Below are 16274 nucleotides of genomic sequence, written 5' to 3'. Positions count from 1 at the left end.
CCTGTAAGGAGGCTCTAGAAGTGTCCCAGAAGTATTCTAGAAGTGTCCCAGAAGTATTCTAGAAGTGTCTCAGAAGAATTCTAGAAGTGTCTCAGAAGTATTCTAGAAGTGTCCCAGAAGTATTCTAGAAGTGTCTCAGAAGTATTCTAGAAGTGTCTCAGAAGAATTCTAGAAATGTCTCAGAAGTGTTCTAGAAGTGTCTCAGAGGTGTTCTAGAAGTGTTACAGAAGTGTTCCAGGAGGTTCTAGAAGCCCTCTATATGACAGTAGGCCTCCATGCTGGAGAAGAGGATGTAGAGGAACCAGAGACTGAAGAAGAAGGCTGAGGTGGCCAGTCTGTGGCCGCGCGGCCCGCCCAGCTCCCCCCCGATGTGGGCCCGGCGGCGGTACAGCAGCACGGAGACCCCCAGGAAGGCGAAGATGGTGTAGAGGGTAACGGAGAAGGCCAGCGAGCCGGCCTCCACCACAAACTGCTTGCCTTGCATGTGCCAGTAGATGGCGGCTATCGACCACGCCACCCCAATGCCCAGGAACACGTTGACTGCGTTGCTGCCCGTCACATTACCGATGGAGGCGTCTGCATGTGTGTCCTGCACCGCCGCTACCTTACTGGCAAATGTGTCTGGAGAGAGAGAGAGAGAGAGAGAGAGGGAAATAAAGAGAGAGAGAGAGGGAAATAGAGAGAGAGAGAGAGAGAGAGAGAGAGGGAAATAGAGAGAGTGAGAGAGAGAGAGAGAGAGGAGAGAGGGAAAGAGAGGGAGGGAGAGAGAGAGAGAGAGAGAGGGAAAGAGGGAGAGAGAGAGAGAGAGGGGGAAATAGAGAGGGAGAGAGAGAGAGAGAGGGAAATAGAGAGAGAGAGAGGGTGAGAGAGAGAGAGGGAAAGAGAGAGAGAGAGAGGGAAAGAGGGAGAGAGAGAGAGAAGGAGGGGAATAGAGAGAGAGAGAGGGAAATAGAGAGAGAGAGAGAGAGAGGGAAATAGAGAGAGAGAGAGAGGGAAAGAGAGGGAGGGAGAGAGGGAGAGAGAGTGAGAGAGAGAGAGAGGGAAAGAGAGGGAAAGAGAGGGAGGGAGAGAGGGAGATAGAGGGAAAGAGGGAGAGAGAGAGAGAGGGGGAAAGAGGGAAAGAGGGAGAGAGAGACATAAAGAGAGTAAAATGGAGAGAGAGAGAGAAAGGTGCAAAATCAAATCAAATTGTATTGGTCACATGGTTCGCAGATGTTATTGTGAGTGTAGTGAAATGCTTCTAGTTCCGACAGTGCAGCAGTATCTAACAGGTAATATCTAACAATTCCACAACAGAACCCAATGCACACAATCTACACAATCTTCTCTATTTAAAGGAATGGGATGAGAATATATAAGTATAAAATATATGGATGAGCAGTGACAGAGCGGCTAAGATGCAATAGATAGTGAAGGATATACATTATATACATATGTGATGAGCAATGCGAGATATGTAAACATTATTAAAGTGGCATTATTAAAGAGACTAGTGTTACATTTATTAAAGTGGCCAATGATATCAAGTCTGTAGGTAGGCAGCCGCCTCTCTGTGCTAGTGATGGCTGTTTAACAATCTGATGGCCTTGAGATAGAAGCTGTTTTTCAGTCTCTCTGTCCCAGCTTTGATGCACCGGTACTGACCTCGCCTTCTGGATGATAGCGGGGTGAACAGGCAGTGGCTCGGGTGGTTGTTGTCCTTGATAATCTTTATGGCCTTCCTGTGACATCGGGTGGTGTAGGTGTCCTGGAGGGCAGGTAGTTTGCCCCTCAGTGATGCGTTGTGCAGACCGCACCACCCTCTGGAGAGCCCTGCGGTTGTGGTCGGTTCAGTTGCTGTACAAGGCGGTAAGGGTTTTCGGAGACAAGCCACATTTTTTCAGCGTCCTGAGGTTGAAGAGGCGCTGTTGCATGGACCATTTCAGTTTGTTGTGATATGTACACCGAACTTTACACCTTCTCCACTGCTGTCCCTTCGATGTGGATTGGGGGGTGCTCCCTCTGCTGTTCCCTGAAGTCCACGATCATTTCCTTTGCTTTGTTGATGTTGAGTGAGAGGTTGTTTTCCTGCCCTCACCTCCATCCTGTAGGCCATCTCGTCGTTGTTGGTAATCAAGGCTACCACTGTTGTGTCGTCTGCATGGCCACACAGTCATGGGTGAACAGGGAGTACAGGAGAGGGCTGAGAACGCACCCTTGTGGGGCGCCGGTGTTGAGAATCAGCGGAGTGGAGATGTTGTTTCCTACCTTCACCACCTGGGGTCGGTCCGCCAGGAAGTCCAGGGCCCAGTTACACAGGGCGGGGCCAAGACCCAGGGTCTCGAGCTTGATGACGAGTTTGGAGGGTACTATGGTGTTGAATGATGAGCTGTAGTCAATGAACAGCATTCTTACATAGGTATTCCTCTTGTCCAGATGGGATAGGGCAGTGTGTAGTGTGATGGCGATTGCATTGTCTGTGGACCTATTAGGTCGGTAAGCAAATTGGAGTGGGTCTAGGGTGTCAGGTAGGGTGGAGGTGATATGCTCCTTATCTAGCCTCTCAAAGCACTTCATGATGACAGAAGTGAGTGCTACGGGGCAATAGTCATTTAGTTCAGTTACCTTTGCTTTCTTGGGTATAGGAACAATGGTTGCCATCTTGAAGCATGTGGAACAGCAGACTGGGATAGGGAGAGATTGAATATGTCCATAAACACACCAGCCAGCTGGTCTGCGCATGCTCCAAGGATGAAGTTAGGGATGCCGTCTGGGAAGGCAGCCTTGCGAGGATTAACACGTTTAAATGTTTTACTCACTTTGGCCACGGAGAAGGAGAGCCCACAGACTTTGGCAGCGGGCCCTGTCAGTGACACGGTATTGTCCTCAAAGCGAGCAAAGAAGTTGTTTAATTTGTCTGGGAGCAAGACGTCGATGTCCGCGACGGGGCTGGTTTTCTTTTTGTAATCTGTGATTGACTGTAGACCCTGCCACATACGTCTTGTGTCTGAGCCGTTGAATTGCGACTCCACTTTGTCTCTATACTGACGCTTTGCTTGTTTGATTGCCTTACGGAGGGAATATACTGTATGTATTCGGTCATGTTTCCAGTTAGCTTGCCATGATTAAATGCGGTGGTACATGCTCACTGCACAGTTTGAAGCGAAGCTGCCATCTCTATTGGCGCAATCTTGCATTATACTAAAATGATGTGTCTTGTGATTTATATTTTACGACTGAATCATTTAAAAATAATTTCAAAGGTAGCAGTGAAAAAAGATAGAAAGACGCTTTAAATGTTGTATGACTTTACACCCACAACACCTTCTAACCCTACACCTACACCTTATACCCTACACCACATATGTCAGAGTCAAGGCCCGCGGGCCACATCCGGCCCGCAAGAAGGTTTTTTACGGCCCCTGGGATGATCTTGATTTATTATTAGAACCGGCCCGCAGCAAGCCGGCAGCCCGCAGATCTTTTACACGCACCAATACTACATTTCCCACAATGCAAAGGTGACGCACCGAGCAGTAGGCTGCTTCATTTCAATATTTATTGACACAGCAGTCGTCAGCATCACAGTAAAATTAACTTTCAGATACCCATCAAAAATGGCAAAACGGAAGGTGGATACTGAGAACCGGGGGTTTCAAACAAGGTGGGAGTCGGAGAAGGTAGCTGGAAAACCTGTGTGTCTTCTGTGTGGAGAAAGTGTGGAGGTACTGAAAGAGTATAATCTGAGACGACATTATGAAACGAAACACGCGGACACACACGCGGACGCAACTGTCAAGGCCAGTTTTATTTTGGCAGAAGAGATCGCTAAATCAGCCCGGCCATTTACGGAGGGGGATTTCATCAAAAACTGCATGATTAAAGTTTGTGACGAAGTTTGCCCAGAAAAAAGGCAACTCTTTTTAAATGTGAGTCTGAGCAGAAACACCATTGCCGAGAGAGTAGACCAGTTGTCCATCAATCTAAAAGAGCAGCTTGTGAAAAAGGGAAAAGATTTTATTGCATATTCCTTGGCTGTGGATGAGAGCACCGACATTTCTGACATTGCCCAGTTGTCAATTTTCATCCGCGGAGTGGACTCCAACCTAAGCGTGACAGAGGAGTTTTTGGCTTTACGTCCTATGCATGGCACAACTACGGGGCATGATTTGTATGAAGAGGTGTCAAGATGTGTAAATGAGATGGAGCTGCCTTGGGAAAAACTCGTGGGTTTGACAACCGACGGAGCACCTGCGATGTGTGGACACAGGAGCGGACTGGTGGCGAAGATACGGGAAAAGATGCAAGAGGAAAACGCGACAGGTGAGCTGACAGCTTATCATTGTATCATACACCAGGAAGCGTTGTGCGGTAAAGCCTTGAAAATGGAGCATGTAATGAGCATCATCACGCGCACAGTTAACTTTATCAGAGCCAAAGGTTTGAATCACCGCCAGTTCAAGGCATTTCTGACGGAGTTAGAAACGGAGCATGGTGATTTGCCTTATCACACAGAGGTGCGATGGCTAAGCCAGGGAAAGGTGCTTCAAAGATGTTTCGAGCTTCGTGAGGAGATTTGTCTGTTCTTGGACAGCAAAGGGAAAGACACAACACAACTCCGAGACGAAATGTTTCTGTGTGAAATGGCTTTTCTGTGTGACATTACGAGTCATCTGAATGCAATAAACTTGCAGCTGCAGGGTCGGGATCGTGTCATCTCTGATATGTACAGTACAGTGAAGGCATTTAAAACCAAACTGACTCTGTGGGAGACGCAGATGCGGAAAGAACATTTGAGCCACTTTCCCAGCTGCCAGACCATGAAAGAGAAGCTCTCTACCAGTGCGTTCCCGAGCACACAGTTGGCTGATAAAATAGGTATGCTTGCCGCTGACTTTCGACGCCGATTTGCTGACTTTGAAGCACAAAAAAGCAGGTTGGAACTGCTCGGTAACCCATTTGCTGTTGACGTGGAAAGCTCACCACCAAACCTCCAAATGGAGTTGATTGACCTCCAATGCAATGATGCACTGAGGGCAAAATATGCGGCAGTGGGTGCTGCGGAGTTCGCCCGTTTCCTCCCCGGCACAATGCCCCAGCTGCGCATCCAGGCTGCTCAAACGTTGTCTATGTTTGGCAGCACATACCTGTGTGAACAACTGTTTTCTTTGATGAACCTGAACAAAACATCACACAGAAGTCGACTTACTGCTGAACACCTCCACTCAATTCTGAGGATTTCTTCAGCTCAGAGCCTTACCCCGAACATTGATGAACTTGTGGAAAAGATGGGACACCACCAAGTATCACCCTCAACCTCAAACAAGTGAACATTACTGTGCAATCACATATTTAGAGTTTTTACTCAGTTCAAGTTTAAAAGTTAAAATTTAATATTTGTTTTCACTGCATGTTACTTCTCCTTAAACAAAGTGTTGTTTTTGATTAATAGATTTTTGCACTTTATTTTTTTGTATTTCAATCCAATTATATTTTAAAAATATTTCAGTTGAGTGGATGATAGAAAATTGCTATTATTGTTTTTTCTTTGAAGTAAATTTAGCCCACTTTTGCTAAAATAGAAAATATAGTCTACTGATGGTGCCTTGAATACCGGTTTCTTTCATTTAATGTTCATGTTATGGGGATATTTATATAAAGGAAATTTGTCTTTTGTGTCTGTTGAAAATTAAAGATTACTGACAGAGCCATAAGAAAATATTGCTTTATTTATCTGATCATATTGTAATATATTTGTTAGGTTTTCAGTAGGTTCAATTAGGTTCACTAGACTATATGCGTCATTTAAAAATTTTTCAATGAACATTCGAACAGTCCGGCCCTCGTCTTGTAGCTGATTTTTTTATTTGGCCCTCCGTCCATTTGACTTTGACACCCCTGCCCTACACCTTCTACCCTACACCTTCTACCCTACACCTTCTACCCTACACCTTCTACCCCTACACCTTCTACCCCTACACCTTCTACCCCTACACCTTCTACCCTACACCTTCTACCCTACACCTACACCTTCTACCCCTACACCTTCTACCCTACACCTTCTACCCTACACCTTCTACCCTACACCTTCTACCCCTACACCTTCTACCCCTACACCTTCTACCCTACACATTCTACCCTACACCTACACCTTCTACCCCTACACCTTCTACCCTACACCTTCTACCCCTACACCTTCTACCCTACACCTTCTACCCTACACCTTCTACCCCTACACCTTCTACCCTACACCTTCTACCCTACACCTTCTACCCTACACATTCTACCCTACACCTACACCTTCTACCCTACACCTTCTACCCCTACACCTTCAACCCTACACCTTCTACCCTACACCTTCTACCCCTACACCTTCTACCCTACACCTTCTACCCTACACCTTCTACCCTACACATTCTACCCTACACCTACACCTTCTACCCTACACCTTCTACCCCTACACCTTCTACCCCTACACCTTCTACCCTACACCTTCTACCCTTACACCTTCTACCCCTACACCTTCTACCCTACATCTACGCCCACACCCCCTACCCCCACACTCCCTACGCCCACACCCCCTACCCCCACAACCTCTATGCCCACACCCCCTACCCCCACAACCTCTATGCCCACACCCCCTACGACCACAGTGTCCAACAAGCTTTCTCTACCCTTAACCTTGTTCTGAACACCTCCAAAACAAAGGTCTTGTGGTTTGGTAAGAAGAATGCCCCTCTCCCCACAGGTGTGATTACTACCTCTGAGGGTTTAGAGCTTGAGGTAGTCACCTCATACAAGTACTTGGGAGTTTGGCTAGACGGTACACTGTCCTTCTCTCAGCACATATCAAAGCTGCAGGCTAAAGTTAAATCTAGACTTGGTTTCCTCTATCGTAATCGCTCCTCTTTCACCCCAGCTGCCAAACTAACCCTGATTCAGATGACCTTCCTACCCATGCTAGATTACGGAGACATAATTTATAGAACGGCAGGTAAGGGTGATCTCGAGCGGCTAGATGTTCTTTACCATTCGGCCATCAGATTTGCCACCAATGTTCCTTATAGGACACATTACTGCCCAGCGTCGTCCGGGTTTGGCCCCGGTAGGCCGTCATTGTAAATTAGAATTTTCTTAACTGACGTGCCTAGTTAAATAAAGGTAAAATAAAATAAAAAATACCCCCCCCCCCCACTGCTATCCATTAGTGTACTCACCAGGGACAGACGTACCCAGCGCCACGAACACCATGGCAGTGACGGAGTCCTTCAGCCCGATGGTGCAGCCAAAGTGAGAGGCCAGATCTCCGATCACTGCGGTCAGCATGCCGATGATGACGATGGAGATGAAGAAGCAGGCCCAGCCGTTCAGGTAGTCCGTGGGAGGAACACAGGCGAACAGCACCTAATATTAATAATAATAATATGAATAATAATCATATTAATATGAATAACAATGAGAATGATATGAATAGTATTATTCATGGTAATATGAATATGAATAATATGAATAACAATTTGAATAATATGAATAATACTATGAATAATAATCATATGAATATTATATTCTTATTACTATTATTATAGTAGTATTCATGATATTATTAATATGAATAATAATATGAATAATATTAATATGAATAGCCAGCCTAGCCGTTCAGGTAGTCCGTGGGAGGAACACAGGCAAACAGCACCTAATATTAATAATATGAATATGAATAATTTCATTAATAATAATATGAGTAATAATCATATTGATATGAATAACAATTAGAATAATATGAATAGTATTATTCGTGGTAATATGAATAATATGAATATGAATAATAATATGAATAATATTATGAATAATAATCATATGAATATTACATTATTATTACTATTATTATAGTAGTATTCATAATAATATTATTATTCATAATAATATGAATAATAATATGCATAATAATATAATTAATAATACTATTATATAACACTTTACTATAGGTGTCCTTATGAATGCATTCATAAAGCCCTTATAATAGCTACATAAACACATCGTAACATGTGTCAGTAGCCATCGTTAACAGTTATTAATAGCTATGAGTAATGGCACTAAAGTGTTACTAATAACATTTAGCAGATGTTTTTATCTAAAGGGACTTACAGTCATGTGCGCATTTTACATATGGGAGGTCACGGGAATCGAACCCACGACCCTCGGCATTGCAAAAAAAAAAACCATGCTCTATCATCTGAGCTACAGAGGATCACCAACTCTACTCACCTTCCAGAAGACGGTGAGGAAGTGCATGACGTAGTCACAACAAGACGGAAGACGCTCTTCACCGGAGTCTTCCTCATCCTCGTCTCCTGGGGACAAGGGAGGGAGGAGGGGGGGGGGGAGAATGGAGGGAGGAGGGGGGGGAGGAGAGATGGCGGGAGGGAGGAGGAGAGGAGAGATGGAGGAGCAGAGGAGAGGAGAGATGGAGGGAGGGAGGAGCAGAGCAGATGAGAGATGGAGGGAGGGAGGAGCAGAGGAGAGGAGAGATGGAGGGAGGGAGGAGCAGAGGAGAGGAGAGATGGAGGGAGGGAGGAGCAGAGCAGAGGAGAGATGGAGCGAGGGAGGAGCAGAGGAGAGGAGAGATGGCGGGAGGGAGGAGCAGAGGAGAGATGGCGGGAGGGAGGAGCAGAAGAGAGGAGAGATGGAGGGAGGGAGGAGCAGAGGAGAGGAGAGATGGAGGGAGGAGCAGAGGAGATGAGAGATGGAGGGAGGGAGGAGCAGAGGAGAGGAGAGATGGAGCGAGGGAGGAGCAGAGGAGAGGAGAGATGGAGGGAGGGAGGAGGAGAGGAGAGGAGAGATGGAGCGAGGGAGGAGCAGAGGAGAGGAGAGATGGAGGGAGGGAGGAGGAGAGGAGAGATGGAGGGAGGGAGGAGCAGAGAAGAGGAGAGATGGAGGGAGGGAGGAGGAGAGGAGAGATGGCAGGAGGGAGGAGCAGAGAAGAGGAGAGATGGAGGGAGGGAGGAGCAGAGGAGAGGAGAGATGGAGCGAGGGAGGAGCAGAGGAGAGGAGAGATGGCAGGAGGGAGGAGCAGAGGAGAGGAGAGATGGCAGGAGGGAGGAGCAGAGGAGAGGAGAGATGGCGGGAGGGAGGAGCAGAGGAGAGGAGAGATGGAGGGAGGGAGGAGGAGAGGAGAGATGGCAGGAGGGAGGAGCAGAGAAGAGGAGAGATGGAGGGAGGGAGGAGGAGAGGAGAGATGGCAGGAGGGAGGAGCAGAGGAGAGGAGAGATGGCAGGAGGGAGGAGCAGAGAAGAGGAGAGATGGAGGGAGGGAGGAGCAGAGGAGAGGAGAGATGGAGCGAGGGAGGAGCAGAGGAGAGGAGAGATGGCAGGAGGGAGGAGCAGAGGAGAGGAGAGATGGCAGGAGGGAGGAGCAGAGGAGAGGAGAGATGGCGGGAGGGAGGAGCAGAGGAGAGATGGCGGGAGGAGCAGAGGAGAGGAGAGATGGAGGGAGGGAGGGAGGAAGACAATCATTTTAACTTACATTGTGATACATTGAGTAATATTTCATAAGAGCAGATGGTTGTATTTCATAGTGACATCCTGGTTCCCGGCGTGTTTAACCCACTCTAAGAAGACTCACATACCCTCACACTGAACTATTAGGATGGGACAGGAAGAGGAATGACAACACACGCCACTACTGAACATCTCAATTAAGTGATCTTGTTATATGTAACAAAGCTAAAACCTTGTACAGTCCAACTCTATACATTCACAAGGCCGTTAGGGGCTCTCAGCAGGCCATTAGGGGCCCTCAACAGGCCATTAGGGGCCCTCATCAGGCCGTTATGGGCCCTCAACAGGCCATTAGGGGCTTTCAGTAGGCCATTAGGGGCCCTCGGCAGGCCATTAGGGGCCCTCGGCAGGCCGTTAGGGGCCCTCGGCAGGCCGTTAGGGGCCCTCAGCAGGCCGTTAGGGGCCCTCAACAGGCCGTTAGGGGCCCTCAACAGGCCATTAGGGGCCCTCATCAGGCCATTAGGGGCCCTCATCAGGCCATTAGGGGCCCTCATCGGGCCATTAGGGGCCCTCATCGGGCCATTAGGGGCCCTCAGCGGGCCATTAGGGGCCCTCAGCGGGCCTTCCAGTTCACTGAGCAGAGTGAGGGCCTTCCAGTTCACTGAGCAGAGTGAGGGCCTTCCAGTTCACTGAGCAGAGTGAGGGCCTTCCAGTTCACTGATTGGAGTGAGGGCCTTCCATGATTTTACTGTGTGGAGAAAAATAATCTACAGAGATGTAGAGAGGATTGTGTGTGTGTGTGTAGTGTAAGGAAACTGGGCGTCTTTCTCAATTCATCTTTCCTTGATTTGATTCCTCATATCCTCTTTCCTCCTTCTCAAAATGAAGGGCAGGATCTGAGGGGATGGAGGTGTTTCCCTCCAATGTGTTTTGAGAAGCAGGGTGAGCTCGGGGGTTTGAACTTGCAACCTTCCGGTTACTAGTCCAACACTCTAACCACTAGGCTACCCTGCCACCCCTTGTATTTACCTAGCCTGGTCCCTGTTCTGTTTGTGCTAACATTCCAGACCTTTTCATGAAGCGTGGCAAACAGTGGAATGTTAGCAAAACAGTTATGTTAACCAGGCTAGTATTTACCATCTTCCTTTGAGTTATCTGACCACTAAATGGCGCCCCCTAGAGTGTGGTATGTGCATTTCAGGAGCTGGTTTTTACCTGCACTGACTGTGATGGCCTCCATGAACTGTTGTCTCCAGGAGTTGGTGCCCACCACCAGAGCCAGGTTGGTCTTCTTTATCAGCTTATCCACCGTATTCTGAGGGAAACACACACCATAGAAAGACAGAGTTTTAAACACAAAAAAAACTATGTTTTAAGTGAGAAGTAGGCAAGTCTGAAGCTGAAAATTCACATGAGCAGGGCACCACACGGCCTTCACCCATCCTGCTCTACCAAGGTGTTCCAACACACAGCTTTGACCAACTACAGAGTATTCTGTCAGAAACACAAAAAAGAGAAGACACTCAATGTCCCAAATATATTTTCTGAATATATAAAACATACAATCTACTTGCAATGAAGCCGCTCAACATCACATTAGTCATCTAACAAACTCCCATCCAGAGCGACCCACAGAAACGACCAGGGTCATCCCCTGCCCAGCAACTCCACTCCCACCTGTCTCCAGTTCCACATCCCAACCCTCAGCATCCCTCAGCCCAGCAATTCCACTCCCATCTATCTCCAGTTCCACATCCCAACCCTCAGCTTCCCTCAGCCCCTCCCATCTATCTCCAGTTCCACATCCCAACCCTCAGCTTCCCTCAGCCCCTCCCAGCTGTCTCCAGTTCCACATCCCAACCCTCAGCTTCCCTCAGCCCCTCCCATCTATCTCCAGTTCCACAACCCAACCCTCAGCTTCCCTCAGCCCCTCCCATCTATCCCCAGTTCCACATCCCAACCCTCAGCTTCCCTCAGCCCCTCCCATCTGTCTCCAGTTCCACATCCCAACCCTCAGCTTCCCTCAGCCCCTCCCATCTGTCTCCAGTTCCACATCCCAACCCTCAGCTTCCCTCAGCCCCTCCCATCTATCCCCAGTTCCACAACCCAACCCTCAGCTTCCCTCAGCCCCTCCCATCTGTCTCCAGTTCCACTTTCTTTAACCATTTATGTTCTTTAATACAGGGCCGACATACAAGTTCCTTACTTGTTTCCCCTTCTACTTGCCTCATCCATTTTTGTGGTAATGCTGCAATTAATTGGTTGTAATTTTGGGTAGAGCAGACATTTCCATATGTCTGTGTTAGCTGCATGTGTGACAACACTCCACCAGTCCTATTTATCATATCATTTACAAAAAATTATACATTTAAAAAAATGTTTTTTTGTTCAATTAGTATATTTGAATTTAAAAACAATATTTGTTGTATTATTTGTTCTGTCTTTTAAGGTGGATTAAACTGAAATTGAAATGGCAAATAACTGAGTGAGCAGTTGTAATCTGAATACAGGGAGAGGTTGTAATCTGAATACAGTGAGAGGTTGTAATCTGAATACAGTGAGAGGTTGTAATCTGAATACAGTGAGAGGTTGTAATCTGAATACAGGGAGAGGTTGTAATCTGAATAAAGGGAGAGGTTGTAATCTGAATACAGGGAGAGGTTGTAATCTGAATACAGTGAGAGGTTGTAATCTGAATACAGTGAGAGGTTGTAATCTGAATACAGTGAGAGGTTGTAATCTGAATACAGAGAGAGGTTGTAATCTGAATACAGGGAGAGGTTGTAATCTGAATACAGGGAGAGGTTGTAATCTGAATAAAGGGAGAGGTTATAATCTGAATACAGGGAGAGGTTGTAATCTGAATACAGGGAGAGGTTGTAATCTGAATACAGGGAGAGGTTGTAATCTGAATACAGGGAGAGGTTGTAATCTGAATACAGAGAGAGGTTGTAATCTGAATAAAGGGAGAGGTTGTAATCTGAATACAGGGAGAGGTTGTAATCTGAATACAGGGAGAGGTTGTAATCTGAATAAAGGGAGAGGTTGTAATCTGAATACAGTGAGAGGTTGTAATCTGAATACAGGGAGAGGTTGTAATCTGAATAAAGGGAGAAGTTGTAATCTGAATACAGTGAGAGGTTGTAATCTGAATACAGGGAGAGGTTGTAATCTGAATAAAGGGAGAAGTTGTAATCTGAATACAGTGAGAGGTTATAATCTGAATAAAGGGAGAAGTTGTAATCTGAATACAGTGAGAGGTTGTAATCTGAATATAGTGAGAGGTTATGATACATCATAAGTAATACTATAGTATCTGAGGGGTGATGGAGACTGGTTGGTATATCAGTTATACTATAGTATCTGAGGGGTGATAGAGACTGGTTGGTACATAAGTAATACTATAGTATCTGAGGGGGGATAGAGACTGGTTGTAGTAATACTATAGTATATGAGGGGTGATAGAGACTGGTTGGTACATAAGTAATACTATAGTATCTGAGGGGGGATAGAGACTGGTTGTAGTAATACTATAGTATATGAGGGGTGATAGAGACTGGTTGGTACATAAGTAATACTATAGTATCTGAGGGGGGATAGAGACTGGTTGTAGTAATACTATAGTATCTGAGGGGTGATGGAGACTGGTTGGTATATCAGTAATACTATAGTATCTGAGGGGTGATAGAGACTGGTTGGTACATAAGTAATAGTATAGTATCTGAGGGGTGATAGAGACTGGTTGGTACATCAGTAATACTAGAGTATCTGAGGAGTGATAGAGATTGGTTGGTACATCAGTAATACTATAGTATCTGAGGGGTGATAGAGACTGGTTGAAGTAATACTATCGTATCTGAGGGGTGATAGAGACTGGTTGGTACATCAGTAATACTATAGTATCTGAGGGGGGATAGAGACTGGTTGAAGTATTACTATAGTATCTGAGAGGTGATAGAGACTGGTTGTTACATCAGTAATACTATAGTATCTGGGGGGTGATAGAGACTGGTTGGTACATCAGTAATACTATAGTATCTGAGGGGGGATAGAGACTGGTTGGTACATAAGTAATACTATAGTATCTGAGGGGGGATAGAGACTGGTTGTAGTAATACTACAGTATATGAGGGGTGATAGAGACTGGTTGGTACATAAGTAATACTATAGTATCTGAGGGGGGATAGAGACTGGTTGTAGTAATACTATAGTATATGAGGGGTGATAGAGACTGGTTGGTACATAAGTAATACTATAGTATCTGAGGGGGGATAGAGACTGGTTGTAGTAATACTATAGTATCTGAGGGGTGATGGAGACTGGTTGGTGTATCAGTAATACTATAGTATCTGAGGGGTGATAGAGACTGGTTGGTACATAAGTAATACTATAGTATCTGAGGGGTGATAGAGACTGGTTGGTACATCAGTAATACTAGAGTATCTGAGGAGTGATAGAGACTGGTTGGTACATCAGTAATACTATAGTATCTGAGGGGTGATAGAGACTGGTTGAAGTAATACTATCGTATCTGAGGGGTGATAGAGACTGGTTGGTACATCAGTAATACTATAGTATCTGAGGGGGGATAGAGACTGGTTGAAGTATTACTATAGTATCTGAGAGGTGATAGAGACTGGTTGTTACATCAGTAATACTATAGTATCTGGGGGGTGATAGAGACTGGTTGGTACATCAGTAATACTATAGTATCTGAGGGGTGATAGAGACTGGTTGGTATATCAGTAATACTATAGTATCTGAGGGGGGATAGAGACTGGTTGAAGTATTACTATAGTATCTGAGAGGTGATAGAGATTGGTTGTTACATCAGTAATACTATAGTATCTGGGGGGTGATAGAGACTGGTTGGTACATCAGTAATACTATAGTATCTGAGGGGGGATAGAGACTGGTTGGTACATCAGTAATACTATAGTATCTGAGGGGTGATAGAGACTGGTTGAAGTATTACTATAGTATCTGAGGGGTGATAGAGACTGGTTGGTACATCAGTAATACTATAGTATCTGAGGGGGGATAGAGACTGGTTGGTACATCAGTAATACTATAGTATCTGAGGGGTGATAGAGACTGATTGAAGTATTACTATAGTATCTGAGAGGTGATAGAGACTGGTTGGTACATCAGTAATACTATAGTATCTGAGGGGTGATAGAGACTGGTTGGTACATCAGTAATACTATATTATCTGAGGGGGGATAGAGACTGGTTGGTACATCAGTAATACTATAGTATCTGAGGGGTGATAGAGACTGGTTGGTACATCAGTAATACTATAGTATCTGAGGGGGGATAGAGACTGGTTGGTACATCAGTAATACTATAGTATCTGAGGGGGGATAGAGACTGGTTGTACTAATACTATAGTATCTGAGGGGGGATAGAGACTGGTTGTAGTAATACTATAGTATCTGAGGGGGGATAGAGACTGATTGGTATATCAGTAATACTATAGTATCTGAGGGGTGATAGAGACTGGTTGGTACATCAGTAATACTATAGTATCTGAGGGGTGATAGAGACTGGTTGGTATATCAGTAATACTATAGTATCTGAGGGGTGATAGAGACTGATTGGTATATCAGTAATACTATAGTATCTGAGGGGTGATAGAGACTGGTTTGTACATCAGTAATACTATAGTATCTGAGGGGGGATAGAGACTGGTTGGTACATCAGTAATACTATAGTATCTGAGGGGGGATAGAGACTGGTTGGTACATCAGTAATACTATAGTATCTGAGGGGGGATAGAGACTGGTTGGTACATCAGTAATACTATAGTATCTGAGGGGTGATAGAGACTGGTTGAAGTAATACTATAGTATCTGAGGGGTGATAGAGACTGGTTGGTACATCAGTAATACTATAGTATCTGAGGGGTGATAGAGACTGGTTGGTACATCAGTAATACTATAGTATCTGAGGGGTGATAGAGACTGGTTGGTACATCAGTATTACTATAGTATCTGAGGGGTAATAGAGACTGGTTGGTACATCAGTAATACTATAGAATCTGAGGGGTGATAGAGACTGGTTGGTACATCAGTAATACTATAGTATCTGAGGGGTGATAGAGACTGGTTGGTACATCAGTATTACTATAGTATCTGAGGGGTAATAGAGACTGGTTGGTACATCAGTAATACTATAGTATCTGAGGGGGGATAGAGACTGGTTGGTACATCAGTAATACTATAGTATCTGAGGGGTGATAGAGACTGGTTGAAGTAATACTATAGTATCTGAGGGGTGATAGAGACTGGTTGGTACATCAGTAATACTATAGTATCTGAGGGGGGATAGAGACTGGTTGTAGTATTACTATAGTATCTGAGGGGTGATAGAGACTGGTTGGTACATCAGTAATACTATAGTATCTGAGGGGGGATAGAGACTGGTTGTACTAATACTATAGTATCTGAGGGGTGATAGAGACTGGTTGGTACATCAGTAATACTATAGTATCTGAGGGGGGATAGAGACTGGTTGGTATATCAGTAATACTATAGTATCTGAGGGGGGATAGAGACTGGTTGTACTAATACTATAGTATCTGAGGGGGGATAGAGACTGGTTGTAGTAATACTATAGTATCTGAGGGGGGATAGATACTGATTGGTACATCAGTAATACTATAGTATCTGAGGGGTGATAGAGACTGATTGGTATATCAGTAATACTATAGTATCTGAGGGGTGATAGAGACTGGTTGGTACATCAGTAAAACTATAGTATCTGAGGGGTGATAGAGACTGGTTGTAGTAATACTAT

The 16274-nt window shown here is 45.3% G+C and overlaps 1 protein-coding gene across 2 annotated transcripts in view; it reads right to left on the bottom strand.

The window, feature by feature from the left end:
- The window catches only part of LOC139375460 (sodium/calcium exchanger 3-like), a 174250-nt gene continuing 157976 nt past the window's right edge, over positions 1–16274 (bottom strand). For both annotated transcript variants that reach the window (XM_071117270.1, XM_071117271.1), the window contains 4 exons: positions 10692–10791; positions 8245–8330; positions 7197–7383; positions 1–621 (listed from right to left, as the gene is read on the bottom strand). In XM_071117270.1, coding sequence (XP_070973371.1) covers positions 245–621; positions 7197–7383; positions 8245–8330; positions 10692–10791 — 750 coding nt within the window. In that variant the 3' untranslated portion in view covers positions 1–244. The remainder of the gene's footprint in view (positions 622–7196; positions 7384–8244; positions 8331–10691; positions 10792–16274) is intronic.

This window comes from Oncorhynchus clarkii, chromosome 19 (assembly GCF_045791955.1).
Source record: "Oncorhynchus clarkii lewisi isolate Uvic-CL-2024 chromosome 19, UVic_Ocla_1.0, whole genome shotgun sequence".
Classification (NCBI taxonomy): domain Eukaryota; kingdom Metazoa; phylum Chordata; class Actinopteri; order Salmoniformes; family Salmonidae; genus Oncorhynchus; species Oncorhynchus clarkii.
The sequence above is the reverse complement of the archived record's forward strand: the minus strand, read 5'-3'. Positions and strand labels throughout refer to the sequence as shown.